Source organism: Dermacentor variabilis, chromosome 5 (genome assembly GCF_050947875.1).
Source record: "Dermacentor variabilis isolate Ectoservices chromosome 5, ASM5094787v1, whole genome shotgun sequence".
NCBI lineage: Eukaryota > Metazoa > Arthropoda > Arachnida > Ixodida > Ixodidae > Dermacentor > Dermacentor variabilis.
This window is the reverse complement of record NC_134572.1, coordinates 160,146,146-160,163,694: the sequence shown is the minus strand read 5'-3', so window position 1 is coordinate 160,163,694 and position 17,549 is coordinate 160,146,146. Positions and strand designations below refer to the sequence as shown.

The 17,549-nt window shown below is 45.9% G+C and overlaps 1 protein-coding gene across 1 annotated transcript in view; it reads left to right on the top strand.

Moving 5' to 3' along the window:
* The first annotated feature begins 2,075 nt into the window (after positions 1-2,075).
* The window catches only part of LOC142583685 (angiotensin-converting enzyme-like), a 73,859-nt gene continuing 58,385 nt past the window's right edge, over positions 2,076-17,549 (top strand). Inside the window, exon 1 of the mRNA XM_075694172.1 lies at positions 2,076-2,312. Within this exon, the coding sequence (XP_075550287.1) occupies positions 2,076-2,312 (237 nt within the window). The remainder of the gene's footprint in view (positions 2,313-17,549) is intronic.

Here is a 17,549-nt window from a genome sequence, read left to right as displayed (position 1 = left end):
TGCGAGTTATGCGCAGGTTGTCATGATTCGCCAGCACTGGTGTGCTCTTTGAATTACGCAACTAGGTATGTGAGGAAAGACATATATCGAATAGGTATCCTTGCAAGTTAGGATACGGGTATTCACAAACCAGGTCATATACACTACAATGTTTTGAAACAACAGGTAGCAGGCAGTAGAAACAGCGAATACGGTCATCTAATAACAAAGTGCTCTTAAGAATGCACCGCTTTTCGAATTGGTATATAAACAGCGTTTACCAGGTGATCACTGCCGACATGACCCAGCTTTCAGTAACGCCACGCTGCTGGTCGCCTTAAGCTACCTTAACTGTTACTGTGAGACATCGCACAAGTCTGGAAGTGCCTCCCGATATTCGGATAAATAGGTGCTGATAATTATTTAACCGTTATGAAGAAAACAGCTGGTTCCATGGAAACGCTAATTTTCAAATAAGTTAGGTGTAAACGTTGATATAACCACCGCAGCATACTAGCGCGTGACACAGGGAAGCGCACTTTGAGCCTGACCACATTAAGAGGAAGCTTTAGCTCGGGCCCAACTTCGACGCCGCCTATTCAAAGACATGTAAAACGGAAAAATGCTTTTCTGAGGTAACCCATGAACAGAGTTTAATGAAATTTGTTGCATTTGAGATAGAACGTTATATTCCAATGACTGTTGGAAGCGAAATTTCGATTTAGAGCCTGAATTTTGTTACAATTTTCACAAGTTCGAAAGTTTGAATAAACTGGAAGCACGAAGTTTACAAATTTATAGTTCTGCATCAAGAACAGATATCGCAGTTCTGTAAACGGCATCTATTAGATCATTGAAAGCGTCCAAATTTGATATGTGAATTTATATATTCAGTGAATTGCTTACATTGTTTACAAGGGTTCTGCAAAAGCTGTATTTCCACATTACTAATTTTTTTTTACATTCATGTGTAACATATCAAATGTGTCCGCTTTGATGGACTATTAGATTCAATTCACAGAATTGTGATATCATTTTTCATTGCTGAGTTACAGAGTTGTAAACTAGATGGTTTCGTTTTCTAGAAATTTTCAATTTTTGACAATTTTTAATAAAAGATTGACGACCTAAATCGAAAATTCGGAAGCAACACTCATTATATTATAAGTTTTTCCTTTAAATGCAACAAACGTTGTCAAATTTGGTGCAGTGGTTGCCTAGAAAAACGAATTCTCATTTTGCATGCATTTAGCTAGGAGCTTTCGAGCTGAAGCTTCCTCTTAAGTAGGTGCCCTGACATCCAGGAGTGGTGTTGTGGTGTCTCGCTTGTTTTGCTTCATGCACAGAAAACATGGCGGTTTGGCCGAAACCTCTGCCTCAAGCACCGCGCATGTGGAAGGCCGTGCGCCTGGCCGACGGGTAACTTTGCAGCAGTATTACAATTTATAAACAGGTGGGTGTTCTGCGGTAGGGTTCGAACCGCGCTCCTGCTACAGCCCAGAAGACGCGCCCTGCCCACTGGTCCAGAGTTTCTACAGTTCCACCGTCCCTGTGAAGAGCTTGTCCGCTACGAAAGTTATGGGCCTCAGCTACATCGTGTACATATGGTCGCCAAGCAACGCACACACCGGTACAACTAGTAAATGAAGACAAGCGCTCTGCCCACTTGCATTCGGACAAGCAGAGAATACGACCCCTTCCCCCTGCTCCGTATAGACGAGCAGCCTACCAAAAATACACGCCATGGTGCACAGGGCCGCTATCGGCCGTTTCCAACTTTTTTTTTTCTTTTCATCTGGACAACCGCACAGCAGCGCATTTGCCGGACAGCTTCCCGTCCCTGTCGGTCTGCTCTGCTGTCTCTCTTTTTTTTTTTCCTCAGCACCCACACTTTGCATCCGGAGAACGGAACAGAGAGGCCGAACTCGGGGGGCGAATGAACCAAGGAGGAACCGGTTGAAGGTCGAGCTCCCTTCCACGCAGCCGGCCGGAAGGGACCGCGCTCGGTGGGCTATAAAGTGGGCGCGCGCTGTATCGGTTTTCGGACAGGCGGAATCACAGCCGCCACCGCCGAGACCGCCGAGATCCCGTGAGAGATGACTCCGCCGTCTCGACGGATGTGGCCGTGGCTTGCGTGCCTGGTCCTCGCGGCGGCCGCGCCCTCGGCCCGCGCAGCTGCCAGGCAACCCGTGGAGGGGGACAACGAGGACGAGGACATGGCGAAGATGTACGCCTGCTACGCGAACTACCTCGTCACCGAAATGTGGAACAGGGTGGTCGTCGCCGACTGGAACTACGCCAACAACCTCACGGAGTACAACAAGAACAAGAGCGTGAGTGTTTTAGACGTGTCCTCGCCCTTGCGCGCCCGTCGTAGTAGACTGCGCCGAAGGATGTCGCGAATGAGGTCACGGTGCATGTCGTGGATGAGATATCATGCGGAATTGTTAACTAGAGCTGTTACACTGTGCCGCCGTGCACGACACTGTTACATTGGACTGTAATCTCTTACATTTGCTTATAGGATATCAAAGTGGGCAAATTGGTACCGGTCCATACTTTACAGCACCACTTTTAGACACGGATAGACGAAAGAACACAGGAAATGTGTAGACTGTCAACGGAATTTATTGCACGTAAAGTGTAGTTTAAGTATGGCACTTCGTTCCTTGCAACCCGTGCCTGCGCACACACAGCCTACATTCAGATATCTGATGCCAAGGGTTTTCATCAGATGGCACAACTTCAGAACCAAAATTGTTTCACTAGGTGCCTTATCAACCTTTCAAAAAGGCCACTTCGCAATCGCGTAAAGCATGTCGCTTAAGCGATTACTCTATATGCCTCTGCTATTACGCGCATTAATATTTCCCTCTGCCTGCATGTGATCCTTGTGTTTTCCAAAATAGGAACACATCCGCAATCTTCACAGTGCATGGCGAGGTGTTTATGTAGTGTCCCCGTCAACGAGCTTTTATGCTCCCCTAGCCTAATGCTAACAAACCTTCCGGTCGGCCCCACTTGCGTGCTACAAGGATACGGTTCTTCATAAGTTCATACACCACACCTACTCTGCACGATCCGAACTCAACCTATGCTCAACACTACACAGCTCCCTCTGCGAGCGCCTGCTGCCTTCCGCTCGTCATTCGACTGCTGTATATACTATACTAATTTTAATTATTTTTCGCGGGAAAATGCGGCATCTACACAGAACCTCTAGGCAAGTTTCGTTAAATTATGTTGCATACCTTTAACATAAAAGATAGAAGCCACTTTTTTGTGCGGAGATGTTGTCGTGCCAACCTCCTTAACCACCTTATCCTAATACTTTGGTGACCGCACAATCTTACATGAGCGCATGATCTCATGCATTGTGCCACAGGATCTCATGGTTATTGTTAGAACACCGTGATACAGAATATCGGGGATGATATGTCATTGGGTTGTAACTAATGATGTTACACTGTGCCGCTGCACACTACACTGTCAAGTTATGCTGTAACGCTGCAAACAGTGCCACAGCATTTCATGGTAGATGTTAGGGCATCATGAAACACGATGTCATTTGAGGATATCAGAAAAGGGATGTCACAGGAGTTTGCAAGGGGTGCTTCACGCTGTGCCCTTGTCATTGCACTGAACGTTTACACTGTCCTGCACTGTGTCGTGGTTAGGGTCTTGGGAATGTCAGGGATGTGAGTCCATGTGGCATTGTAACTAAGTCAGTTTGAAGGGAGTGTTAATTGCTTAGATTAGTGGTATACCGGGTGCTTCTTTAGACTATGCAGAATTTTCAGAAACCGCCTGCGCCAGAAAGCACAATTCTAGTCCTTTAGCTTGGTCAAAGAGGCGGTCTTTATTGTCAGAAAAAACAGAAATGCAAATTTGACTAATTACCAACACTTCACTAATTATGTTTCGAAATATTTAGTTTACGGCAAATAATGCAATTTACGAATTACAGCCGAAGACTTCGGAAGAAGTATCCACTTGCAACAAGCGTTTAGGATGCCACAAGCTTCGAGATACTCATTGTCAATGTGCGCGCAGAAATACATGGGCACCCCGTTTAATTTTGTGCTTCAGTGCATACGACAGCATGTTGCTTAAAAAACTATTGAACAAAAGTGCAGGTATTACTGCAGGTCTGATGTAGCCGTCCTCAGAATCAGTTCTAATTGGATATGTTTTGCGGACTCGCCGGCTGTAATTCGTTAATTACAATATGTGCCGCAAGGTAATTAATTAAAACATAATTAGATATATTGTTTTCATTAGCTGAACATGCATATAGATTTTTCGTGCAATTGTGTAATGTCCGATCTGCCACAAGCGACTTCTAGTTACACTGTATGGTTTAAAAAGAAGAACACCTCCTATGTTAGCAGTGCCAAATCAAACATAACAAGAAATGTATAATCAGAAAAGGAGTTCTAGGCCTGTTCAGTGCCTTTCTCCGTGACACCGAGTTCATGAACACTCCGTCTAACACCTGCGCTAACAGCGTAAGAGGTGCCTCAGGCCAAGCAATTACCGGGCATGCCAGACTTGGCCGGCGCTGACAGTAATAACGCTAGACTGCGACTGAATGTCGCAGTCTAGCGTTGGTAGTATCAGCGACTTCTCTTTGTGTTCTGTTCAATTTTGCGATAAAATATGTTTCACGAATCACGATTTGTTCATGTAGCGTTTGTTGTTTCTATTGCTCAATTCTGTAAACCCTTTTCACGGCGATACCGTGGGCGCCGCCATGTTCGATCACGTGCTGACGCGTCCATTGCTTGTCTCAGCTGCCTCTTCGACTTCCGTGTTTACAATGCACGCGCATGACGCAGGTACGGCTCAATAAACCTCTGTTTTGACGGATATCGTAGACGGTGACTGTGCGGACGACAAGAAGCTGTGGCCACAGCTTTGGGGACATGTAAGCGCTTTCAGAGCTCCTTACGCCTTGTCCAAAGGGCTCGAGCAGGGTATAACGTGGGTCTACTAAAGCAGCGCTGGAATTGTATTCCAAGTTGTTCGTACTTTCCGCTTATTTATTTAATCAAGATCAGTGTGTTTTGCTTTTCGTTCTTTATTTGGCTAACAAATTGCACAAATTCAAGCAGCGCCTTGTCATCTTCCTGACTCAGTGAGGTTCCTCAGTGCGGTCATTATCTGATTGTTTATGTTCTTCCTAATTGCTTGCAGTTGTGCTCAGTTGCGATGGGTTTGTTATTGCTGCGCACAAGCCTTCGCACGTAAATTAACTGTTGTTTCCAACAGCTTCTAGCCAAGACTCATTATCGCTAACCACTCGCTTAGTCTGTGGACCGACACGCAACGTTAAGCTTCGAACATTCGTCTGCTGTCGGTGTAGTCGCCGTCACTCATGTTCAGGCGCATTGGTTCAAGTGTGCGCCCATTCCCTTATTTTTGATACGTTGGCGATAAAATGGACCTAAGCCTGCGTGTGAGTAGGAGTGGATATGTGTAGATAACCTGCGAGAAACCTACTATGCCAGTAAATGGCACTACTCCCTTTTGTAACGAGCAGTACTCACTCTTACTTGCCTATGTTCACAGCCGTAAGTCCTTTCTTTGGGTGTTAGCGATACAGCGCTCGCGGATAAGCGGGTTTTATTTATCCTCGTGGAAAGCCGTGCATCTCGAAGGGCCGGCAAGACAGGCAGCCCTTAGGTAGCTGCAGCCGCGCAGATTCCTTCAATTCCTTAATATGCCAGTCACTATTTTGCAGTCAACTACCGCACAGGTCTTCCCTCTATAGTTCAATATTTTGCAGCGCGATTGGAGCACAGTGCGTTAGCGAATACCCAGTAGCATTTCTGACAGCTGATCGCACAGTAGCAGGGTCAAAACAGTAATGATTTCGTTTTCTTGCGCTTTCGATGAGGCAAAGCGTGGCGCGCCGCCGAAAGCGCCATCTGGTTCCTCTAGAGCAAACTTCTCCGAGAAAAAGGGTCAACAGAGAACATATCTTTTAAACAGCGCATCTGTAGGAGAAGTATAGGTGGACAGCCTGTGCGTCTCAAGAATGCACCGCCCCTTCCAGTCCGTGAAGATGGTCTAACATCGAAGCTGCGTTAGTTACATCGATTGTTACACCATGCAATTCAAACTTCGCAAGCAGTCTATATTGTAGGTCTTTTGTTTCACAATGTGTTCACCTCATTCTCGCTTTTGCGTGCTTTGCGTGGTAAGCATGTTTCAGGAGTGCTTTTCTTTTCTTTTTTGGGGGGGTTCTCCTAGTTTTTTTCTCTTTCTTGTGCGTGACGTTTGTTTGTGTTTTGCCTTGCTTTCTTTTTCTCGCGTGCAAGTCTCACGCCAGATCACATCTCACGAGCTCCTAATATCGCGTTTCAATCTCTGGGCACTGTTGGCCGAAAACCTCCAGCATAACATCTGTTGATTTCGAGGCTGGGTGGAAACAATCGTCGATAAATTCGATGCCGATCTGGCTCGATCGCCGAAAATGCGCCGTGTGACAACCCTATAGGATTCGCGTTTAAGGTGGCATTCTCACAGGGGGGAAGGGGTCACTCCGACCCCTTTGCCCCCGTTGAGCTCTTCTTTTCCTCTCCCGCTGGGTCACGTGGCCCCTTTTTAGCGAAGTTTGACAACGACGGCACAGGGTCCGCATAAACAGCTTCGCTGTAAAACGTATTCCGTTTGACTTCGAACGCGCCCTGGAACCATGCAGGGCTGGGCAAAGATACTTTGCAGTTAGCCATGACACCATACAAGACACTCGGGCAACAAGTATTAGAGATACAGGTACAAGATACTACTGCAATTATTGTATCTGATACGATACTTTCCATTTAAGATACTTCGATACATTCGTGAATTTCTTATTATACATCTGTATGATGAAGCAGCAAGCGCGTCTGCACAAGAATGCTTAGAAATTTCTTAACGCCGACAAACCTTGTTTTATCAAATGCCTGTTAGTGTATCAATTTTTTTTTCTCGCTCAAAGTATAACGTTTTCATTCCGAAACAATTTATTGTGGTTGCTTTAGCAGCTTAACAAGAAAACTCTTTATACGCTGCGCTGTCAGAGGTTTTTGCTTGTCGCTTTTCTAATTGATGGGAGTCGCTGTTCTGCTTGCCGACCAGCTAGCTGGTCGCCATTTTGACTAAAACAACGTCAATAAGAAGTCTCTGCACGATGGCGCAAATACCGCTGTGACGTTCTACCTTGTCTGGAAACGCATTACCGCTAACGCGACGCTCCGCCGCTGCTTAGTGGCTTTGGTGTTGCGCTGCTAAGCACGAGGTCGCGGGATCGAATGCCGGCCACGGCGGCCGCAATTAGATGGGGGCGAAATGCAAAAACACCCGCGTACTTAGATTTGTGTACACATTAAAGAACCCCAGGTAGTTAGAATTAATTCGAAGTTCCCCACTACGGCGTTCCTCTTAATCGGATCGTGGTTTTCAAACTTAAAACCTTATAATTTAAATTACCGTTTATGCAATAGCGGATAACCGGACAGGTGTACAGCAGCAGCAACGCTGGTAGCGAGATGTTTTGTGACGCATTGTGTATACGGAGAGCACACAAAGCTGCAGTGACCTTTGGCATTCTACTTATCTGTTGGCGTAAAGCATTTGTTAGCGACATATTCATTACCGTGCAATCTTTTTACGATTTTTCTTCTAAACGGAAACTTCTGTAGCCCAAATACATTTCATACGTATCGTAGTGACAAGAAGCGCCGCAGGATACCGGCGATATTCGCACTACTGCCACATATAGCTCCGATTACCTGGTGATTTGTAGGAGCTAAAGATTTAAGGGTGAGCTAAAAAATATATCTAAGTAAAATAGAACGGAGGTTCCATATCACACAGTCGCAGTGAAGAAGTAGAAACACGATACAGGTGGCACCACTAATGGCTATGACATTTATAAATGAAGTATTGTCAACTCACCTGTTAAGGCCAGACAGTAGAAAATTCAGTGCCTGTGGAAAATAGCTTAAACGGCTCATGTGGACGTTCAAGACAAAAAATGGAGTATTTCGTATTATAATGTTTCTCGAATCTTCTTCCTAACATCTATAATGTTTCCTTTTTATTTTCATTATTATAATGCGAACTCAATTTCACTGTCTTACTAAGGCATAAGCAGAATTTTTGTTACTGTATGCTCCAGGCACGCCTAGATTCAATTTTTCTCCACAACATTACTATAGCGGCATCAGAATTTGAGCGCACGACGCCGCATGCATGGACATACGCAGCCCAGTACGGTGACTACGAGCGAGTGTCATGACACCGACGCGACTAAAAACAAAAGACAAAAGAAAACAAAAGGCCGGCTGCACGAATACGTTCGCGCGCTTGTTTTTGTCGGTGACGGTGCGAGCTCCACCACGTGACTGCTTCACCAGCAGGGACGTGCACACCTTAGAGTTTCACACGATAACCACAAGAGAGGCGCTAGTGTCTAAGGGAGCTACAATGGTAACGGTTGAGCCAGCATGGGAATTATGGGAAGTGCATGGATTTGCCCAAACGTCGTCTTTCTGGCTTCAAACGGCCTCGTGACTCTGTTAACCAGTCATTTTCAACAGTGTACTGTCTAATCAATAATTAAATACACATTATTAACATTGTCAGAAGGCAAGATTCGAACACAGGACGCGAAGCACAAACGCCCAATGTTGAAGCTATTACGCCACGAACTTCTTTTTTTTTATTGCCGGCTTTGACATACACAAACAATGCACAAAAAATAAAACATGTCAACGAGGATCTTGCTGGCACGACATATTAAAATTTTTTGAATGTTGCCAGTTTATCTAGCATGTCAATCCCCGTTGGCTGTTCAGGGAGTGCCCGATGGACATCCTGGAACCGCAATTACGCTACGGACGCATGCATCAACAAGCGACATGTAACGTCTTTGTGTCTTAAGACGCTTGGCGCGTTCTGATTTGGCCACCTGGACAAGATGAACCGTTGAGATTAGTAGCGATTGTGCGTGTTCGCAGCGTCTTCTGCACTCAGAAAAGTATAGATTGCTCCGAAATTTACGTCAATGAGGGCGAACAAAGCGTAATAAAGGAATCCACAAGAACGTCTGAATCCACAAGCACGAAGATCAGACGAATCCATGTACTTCCCATCATTCCCATGGCGGCCCAACGATTTCAGCGCCAGAGTTGCCTCTAGTAATTATTGTAGGAAACGCTACGCGTGCAGAACTCATCGCCTGTCCTCGCTAGTGGCCTCTGACGGAAACATAAAAGAATGTTGCTGCCTTTAGTTTTATTCAGGTAGCTTAGTGGCAGCAGTATCAGCTGCAGCGCCGGCGTACAGTGAACATTTATAGTTTCGGACGGTAACGCTACGATAGCAGTACCTTGTGTGTCAAGATACACGATAAATTATTTCATGTATCGGAAATACAGATACACGTCTTGATCCACGTCTTGCCAGACGTATCATGATACAGATACAAGATACCCGAAGAGTGTCTAAGATGGTGTCTAAGATACACGTATCTTCGATACTGCCCAGCAATGCCTGTCACTGTGTTAGGCGAGCGGCCTTTGCAATAGGCGCCGCTTATCGACGCTGAAAGTCCAACTTCCGACCACCCATGGTGGAAACCAGCGAAAAAGCCAAATAAAGTTATTCGCTTTAAAAAAAACTTGATTCTATTCTCCCACAAGATGCCATCTTCGAAGTAAAGCAAGCGTACAGCTTCAGAGTGGCATTATCAGCAAGTTGCCCTAATCGGACTCGGAACTTCTTTGCAAGAAGCGCCGAAACGCTGTCAATATATGCCATCTAAGCAAATTGCCGTGAACCTGGACTTTATACATTCCTAACCAAAAACTGACAAGCAGGCGTAGAGATTTATCTACAAAAAGGCAAAGAAACAACATCATAAAAGAAATATCTAGGATCAAGGATTCACAGCACAGTTCTGTGCATACACAAACATATAAATATAAAAGGCAAATACAAGTGGCACCACGCTGAGTTCACACACATACGCGTATGAAGAGTCACAAACACACACAAACACATACGAGGGCATACGATGCAGTCTGCGATGAGTGCGTAAACAGACGAACAGATTAGGGTTACACACTGGCGAAATAACTCACACGAGCAGATATGGCAATCAAAAGTGAGCTTCAGCATAGAATGCAAAAGAGTATAAGACATAATATACAATGCTCATAAATACAAATAATGGAACCAAGTTGTAGTTACATTGTGCTACTATTCACTCCAACATCCGTAGCATTGATTAAGGCTGCCTGTGTCTTCGAAAAAAATGTTCGAGTGCCTGCAATGCTTCAATGCCTTCAATTTGTTACTTTAGATGGCCAAGGGCCCAGCAATTTCTCGAGTGAGAAAGGTCCGTGAGGATCAGTGGAGTGTGGCTCTTGTTCTAGCTCCTGTCTATGCACCGCGCGTGTGGGGCATTCGACGAGTAGATGGCGAACGCCTTCATCCTCGTTGCCACAACGTCGTTTTCAGAGACAAGGAGGGCTCGCTCCATCTTTTCTTTTAAAACGAAGCTTTCTTTGCCTCTCTCCCCTCGCCCCTTCCCGAGTGTCGGCTGCTGGTGGCTGCTGTTTTGCACGATTGGTAGGCCTCGAGTACAGTGCAAACCAGTACTGCGTGTATTGCAAGGCGAGCAGGCGCTGGGTGATAGGTGATTTACGTGAGCGTAGACGTGAGCTCTAGCACAAACGCGCCTTTGCTGTCACGCCATCGTCGTCGTTCCTTCGTCGTCGTATCGCTGCCTTCGCTCCCATCGTCATTATTCTCTGCCGTCATTCATTTGTTGCCATGTCGTTGTCATCGTTCGTCGTCGTCCCCGCGTTGTATCGTTCTGTCGCCGTCATGCATTCGTCATTATGCAGCCATTGTCATACCGTCGTTGTTAAGCCATCATTGTCACTTCGGCGCACTCTCCTCATTGTCGTCATTGCTTCGGCGCCATGCCGATGTCATCGTTTCGTCGTCGTCATTCTGGCGCGGACTTGTACGTAACGATTCCGCCTAATTAATTGCGCGTGATTGCGTGTTTTAGTTACTTGTAATCAATTGCAATTTTTTTTAATTTTAGAATTAGTGAATTATATACTTTACGCGGAAACGTTCATTGTAATCAATTCCGTTTCCAGTAACCAATTACGTGTAACTAGTTACTTTATTGGCGTGGCAAGCTGCAGCAGGTGACGCTGCTTTGAGAATTTGAATTTGGCGGGGATTACAGTAGAATGAACGCGGATGTGCCACGCAGCAAAACCTCCAGGATGCGCAGGCCCAGACAGGTAAACGCGAAAGTTTAGTATTTGGTGCATCAGCTTAACGCTCCACAATCCCGGCCACGGCGGCCGCATTTCGATGGGGGCGAAATGCGAAAACACCCGTGTACTTAGATTTAGGTGCACGTTAAAGAACCCCAGGTGGTCAAAATTTCCGGAGCCCCTCACTACGGCGTGCCTCATAATCAGAAAGTGGTTTTGGCACGTAAAACCCCATAATCAATCAATCAATCAATTAACGCTCCACCAGTTGTTGTCCCTGGAATTGAACCGCCGCTACTATCGTTCGATGGCGGCGGCCATTTCGGAATGTGATGCCAGAAAAGCGCATGCGGACAATGTTTTGCTGGTTCTCACAGGCTCTGCCGGAAGCGCCTTCTGCGTACCCCAGCAACAATGAACCACTGTTCTTTACAGTTGGCCCAGCTAGATGCGAGCATCACGGAATTTGTTACAAGTTGCTGCCCTATACGTTAAGGCGCCACCCTTCCCTCCAGCGCGCACGTCGGGCGAGTTTTCAATGTTGTTTCCGGTGTGTTTCCATGAAAACTAAGAAAACTAAGTTCCGCTTGTTTGTATGTGTGCTCTTTTTGCTGTTGAAGTACATTTCTATCGAAGTGTAACCCACTCCTGCTTAAGGCCTGGAATTCAGGCTATCAGTACTTAATAAAAAAAACATGTATGACTGGCGACAATTTTGAAGAGCAATCGTTAACAAATATAAATAACGTGTTTAGAGCTGCAGAATTAAGACGCACTGAAAGAGGCCGGCCAGATTGTTTTATTTCCTGTGTTGTTGCAATCTTTTAAAGGTTGGGGGAAAAGAACGTAAACCGAATAAGTTACTTTTTAGGAATTAGTCAATGCTTTCGTGGGGCCGTAATTGGTCCCTGTAATCATTCATATTTATTTACACTTTTGAATGAGCTGTTGTAATGGGTAACGTTTCTCTGTAACATTTACTAGCGTGCTCCAGCATCATCATTCCTTCACCGTCATCCATCGTCTACATGCTTTCGTCATTATGCCGCCTTTGTCACAGCATCGTGGTCAATCCTTCGCCCTTTTCCCATCCTTTTACAATTGACACCTGAAAGTTTCAAGCTATATTTAAAAAGTGAATTAATTTATCTCGGCTAATTACTCAAAAAAACGAGGAACAAATGGTACTGTAAGTTTAGATAAACGCTAACCACATCCACGCGATTTCTGTCGTGTGTGTATGTGTGTGTGTGTGTGCGTGTGCGTGTGTGTGTGTGTGTGTGTGTGTGTGTGTGTGTGTGTGTGTGTGTGTGTGTGTGTGTGTGTCACCAAAGTCACCATCAAGGTCGCATAAACAGCCACGACAGAAACATAAATTCCAACTGCAAACTGGGGGACATGGCTTAAGGAAGCTCTAAAAATCGCAGGTTCGGGATTGCTTGTGGAGCGAGTGCGTGTGGAGTCATAGAAGTTATACTGAATTGTAGCGCAACTTCCACGTGCGACGCTTTCGCATTTGCCCAAATGCGAAAGAGAATAAGCAGAAATACAAGTAAAATTTAAGTCAGCAGTTTACTTTGCCCTATTTTAAATTTGTGAATTGGATGTTTTTTCTTTCCTCTTTCGCAGCTTAAACTAACGCAACTGAGAAAATGGGACTTTGTTCCGGAGCGCTCTTACTTGTGCGCGCTTTGCTTCCGTAGCGCTTCCCTTCATTGCCACAGAATTCTGGCCGCTAGCGTCACAAGATTTAGCGTTGAGGTTGAGCTATTCGGACTGCGTTCTAACCATATGCGGCTGCGACAGGTCGTTGTGACGCGGCGCTCAAGCCAATCGCCGCTGATTAGATAGAGCTGTGCCTTGGCAGCTACCACCGTTTCACAACCGTGACTTGACTAGTGCCGCCATTGGCGTTGGGGACTTCTTACCTAAATCTCGTGCACCATCGATCTCGATGGTGCTTGATACAAGATGGACGGTAAGAAGTTGCGGTTAGTCAGCGCCCAGATTATATTCCATAACGTTTATTTATTTATTTATTTATTTATTTATTTATTTATTTATTTATTTAGTTATTTAGTTATTTATTTATTTATTTATTTATTAGCATCTACCTTCGATCACATGCTCTGGCGGTGCCCTGCGTTACGGGGCGACGAAGGCGTTACGTCGTCCAAGTGGGAGGCTGCCCTACGCAGTCCCGACTCTGAAGCCCAACTATGGGCAGTCCAACGGGCCCGCGACCTGGCGGAGAGGCTAGGCCTTTCTGTCCCGACGTGGGGGCGGCCTGCTACGTGCTAGTGCACGTTCCGATCGACCTCAATAAAGTTTTTCCATCCATCCATCCATCAATACATGCGGCCAAGGGGCATTACTCTAGCGGAGGTGCATTGCAATATAAACAAGAAAAAAACTAATTGGTCTCCAATCCACGCTGTAAAGGCGGTATGACAGCGAAGCAGTAAACGACTCGAACGATTACCCATCGCGACGTATTGTGAAATTGTTCACATGACGACATTCACAAGCACTTTACCTAGTTATTAGCCTAAGAGATTTCAACGGCCTGCGACTTCGCTTGCGCCGCTACTTCGTGCACCTACAAAGAGTGGACCAGAAAGAAAGATAAATGCACTTAAACACACTTTCGCCGCGCTTCGTATGCACGCTGCTCTCCAGGAGTCCTCACTATATGTCGCCTTCCCATAACACCGTCCCAACACAAATGAGCTAGGCACGTTCTTCTTTTACATACGAACACGTAGTAACGTCACTCACCACTTCCCGGCAACTGCATCTTATGCAACCGCAGTGTCTACCGGAGAACACTCGCGGCGAAAGCTATGCGCGAACGCTAGCTTTCTGATTCTTGTTTATTCTTTCCCCCGCACAGTCGGTGCCGCCGCTGCCGCGGATGCGAGCGCCACCTGCTGGTGCTGCAAGGAAGCCAGCAGCGCGCACGGCGCGCGCCTCCCAAGTTTTTGCATACGTACACGACAGACCCATTGGGAAGTGTAGCTATACCATAAGCGCCGACTACAAGGTGGGAGGGGGGGGGAGTGGCTCCGGGGCCCGAGCCCCATCTGGGGTTTACCGGGGGGGAGGGGGGTGCTGAGTTCCCTCCCGCGGCGCCGGAGCCTACCCCCCTCACCCCCCCCCCCACGCATCTAAGTTGTCATCAAGTGTCATTACTAGAACTTTTTCACACACATCATTTGTTTCTTTTGATTTAACTCGACCTTTTCACTTAAAATTTTATTGTGGCTAGTAGCTCACTACATTATTGTTGGCGCGTACGCGCATGGCTTTTAATTCACGCTTTCGCTTTATTTCTGCAAATCCTGACAATAGCAGGACAAGCGCATTGGAAGCATTAGCGGCGGCTGCCTCATCCGTGTTTTCTCCCTTCAACATTGTTTTAAATTTACGCTGTAAACACTATGCACATACACAATATATATTTAAATATGTACACAGGACAAATTTAATATCTTTGAAAAAGAAGGAGGTAGCCAATTAACGGTTATTTCTAAAGGTATGGATAGCCTATGTCTAGAGAATGAATTTGTTGCTGTATGTTCTCCTCGCTTCAAGTTGTTTTGCGTGCTTTTTTGGCCCTGGAAAAAACGTATAGACTTCAGTTACCCCTTCGGCAGAGTCTTTTATCAATGGCGTGTGAAATATATGTGAATAATATGTGTCTCAGTGTTGCTTCTCTTTCCAGTAAACAATGCTAATGCCTCATGAAAAAAAAAACATTTTTAATAATTCATCACATTTATTAGGGATGAAAATATCGTCACTTGTATGCAGAGGTCATAAATAAATATAGGTTGTCCCAATGAAATATGATTCACCAAGATTTTAAAAGAGCAATGCGTTACTCGAAGAAAATCTAGTGCATATTGTTTCCAGCACAGCGGAGTAGTTGCCAGTAAATTTTTCCATACTGAGGTTTAATTAGGTCATTGTAATTAATTATCTACCTCAAGACGTACTATCCTAATTATCAAAGTGTCAATGAGGCATTTGTAGGTACAAGGGACATCTAACTGTGGTAGTTTCAGCGACGTACTAATTGCGTACTAATTTTTTGCGATTGATAAATAAACCCTGCGAAATATAAAAATACCACGTGACTACGCTCCCACCTGCATTAGGGTGCCTCGATGTAACGCTAGAGCGCCGCCGTAGAGCGTGGAGACACTGCCTTCGTGACCGCCATATTGTGGCGAGCGCAGATACAGCGGGCAATGGAGCGTCGGCCTATATTCTTGTTTAGCGTGCGCTTGCGCCAGTAAATTCAGGTATATAAAGGTCTTGCACATTTACTCACAATCCTAAGCGCTTCTTGCACACAGAAATAAAATAGTGCGTGCTTGCATGCATAGATCTCTGAGGAATTGACTACTGTGCAGCCAGACTCACGTTGGCCAGCTGGGATGCTCAAACCGAACAATTACTTGACTAGACTGACTGCTTTATAATGGAACGCCTTTCGGTGCTGTCGGGCATGAGAGTTTATAAGGTGCATAACATACAGTAGGCTCACAATTGTGTCTCTTGCTACAAATCAGCCACCAGTTGACGCTGAGTTGAGGCTCCTAAAAGGAACACTTTATAAGGCTGACTTGCGCCTACTAAGAGCTGCACAACTTCACGGCGGCGATAGCAGCAAACGTGCTCGGCTGTGATCGATGAACCGGATAACCGCCGCTCTTTGCCGAGCTCAATTTAAAGCCGGTAAGGTAACTTCGAGATGACATGCTAAACACAACGACAAAATTATGTAACCCGACATAGTCGTGCATGACTCGGATCAATCGAGATAAATCTCGTCGCATCTCGCGTCACAGAAAAACTAATAATGTGGCGTGCCGGCCGCTTTAAGAATGATCAAACAAACAAAAACAAGCTTCGCGGCATTATTCTAACCACACAATGTTGGGTACCTAAAAGCGGACAGGTGCAGTACTCTTATAAGAAGCAGCGTAGGTGTTATGGCTTACCTTGCAGATCTTCGAGTTATCATTCGCATTGCAGTCTTTACGCCTCACTTTCGCCTCCCATATTATTCTCCGTTCCTTATCCCGTGGAAAGCGAAAACAGCGCATGCCTTTCGTTGTCGAGCCGGCACACAGCGGTACACAACACCCTGGCATGCTGGCTTTTGCGACTGAACACAATTCAATCGCATAGCACCTGGCGCACAACATAGTAGCTTCGCAAACTCCCCAACAATGCTGCTTTACCAACGCTGGAAGGAACGGGCGCAGCAAATTAAGCGATTCGCCCCAATATGGCGACCGCAGAGCAAGATGGCGGCGCGGCGCAGGCCAAAAGCTGTCGCCACCCTGTACGGCGGCGTGCTACATCGAGGCACCCTAACCTGCATCAAAGCAGTGCTCTCGAACAGGCTCCCTCTGAGTTAGCCAGAACAAAATAAGGGAAATAAAGAAAAACATCGTGATAGAGTTAGTGCCTTATCTGCCGCGCCCCGTCCGAATTACCACGTTGCGGTTGGTGTTAGTTGGAAACAAGCTGTGATAACTGTTGTCTTACCGTAGATAAAGTGCATGGATGGTTTTTTGTTTTCTACCCAAAAACCTGTCACCACAAAAGCGAATTGACAACGTGAGTGCGAATGTTGGTTGGTGCGTTTTGTTTCGTCCCAGTCGCCATGTCTCTCTAATGAGCAGAAGGAAAACATGATCCTTGCCTTCGGAGCTGCAAATGGCAACAAGAGGAAGGCCGCAAATATATATCGGTCATAGAAGCGTGGTGCTAGACCAAACGCATCGACTATCATCAGAAATTATGAAAACCTAAGACAAAGCGGAAGCATCACGGAACAACGGCGGAGGATTCCATCTTTGAGACCTATAGCCTACGCACGGATGTCCTGCCATTTATGGCCTCAAATCCTCATGCTAGCGTGCGAGGGGACATTACCACCAGGTACCAATTTCCAAGTCATCAGTTTGGAGGATTCTAAATGACAGCCTTTCGCCCGTACCACCTTAACGAGCACCAATGCTTGGAAGATAGAGACCTGTAGAATCGCCTAGATTTCTCGAATCGGTTTCTCACAAATGCGAGTGCGTTACCGGTTTTTTTTTTTTGTTAGCAACATCGTGCGCACAGGTGAAGCCAATTTTCTCAGAAACGCCCAGGTAAATTTACATAATGCACACTATTCAAGTGTATCCAACCCCACTGGATAAAACGCAATCGGCACAAAGTAGGAGTGGTCGTTCAATGCGTGGTGCGGAATTTGCG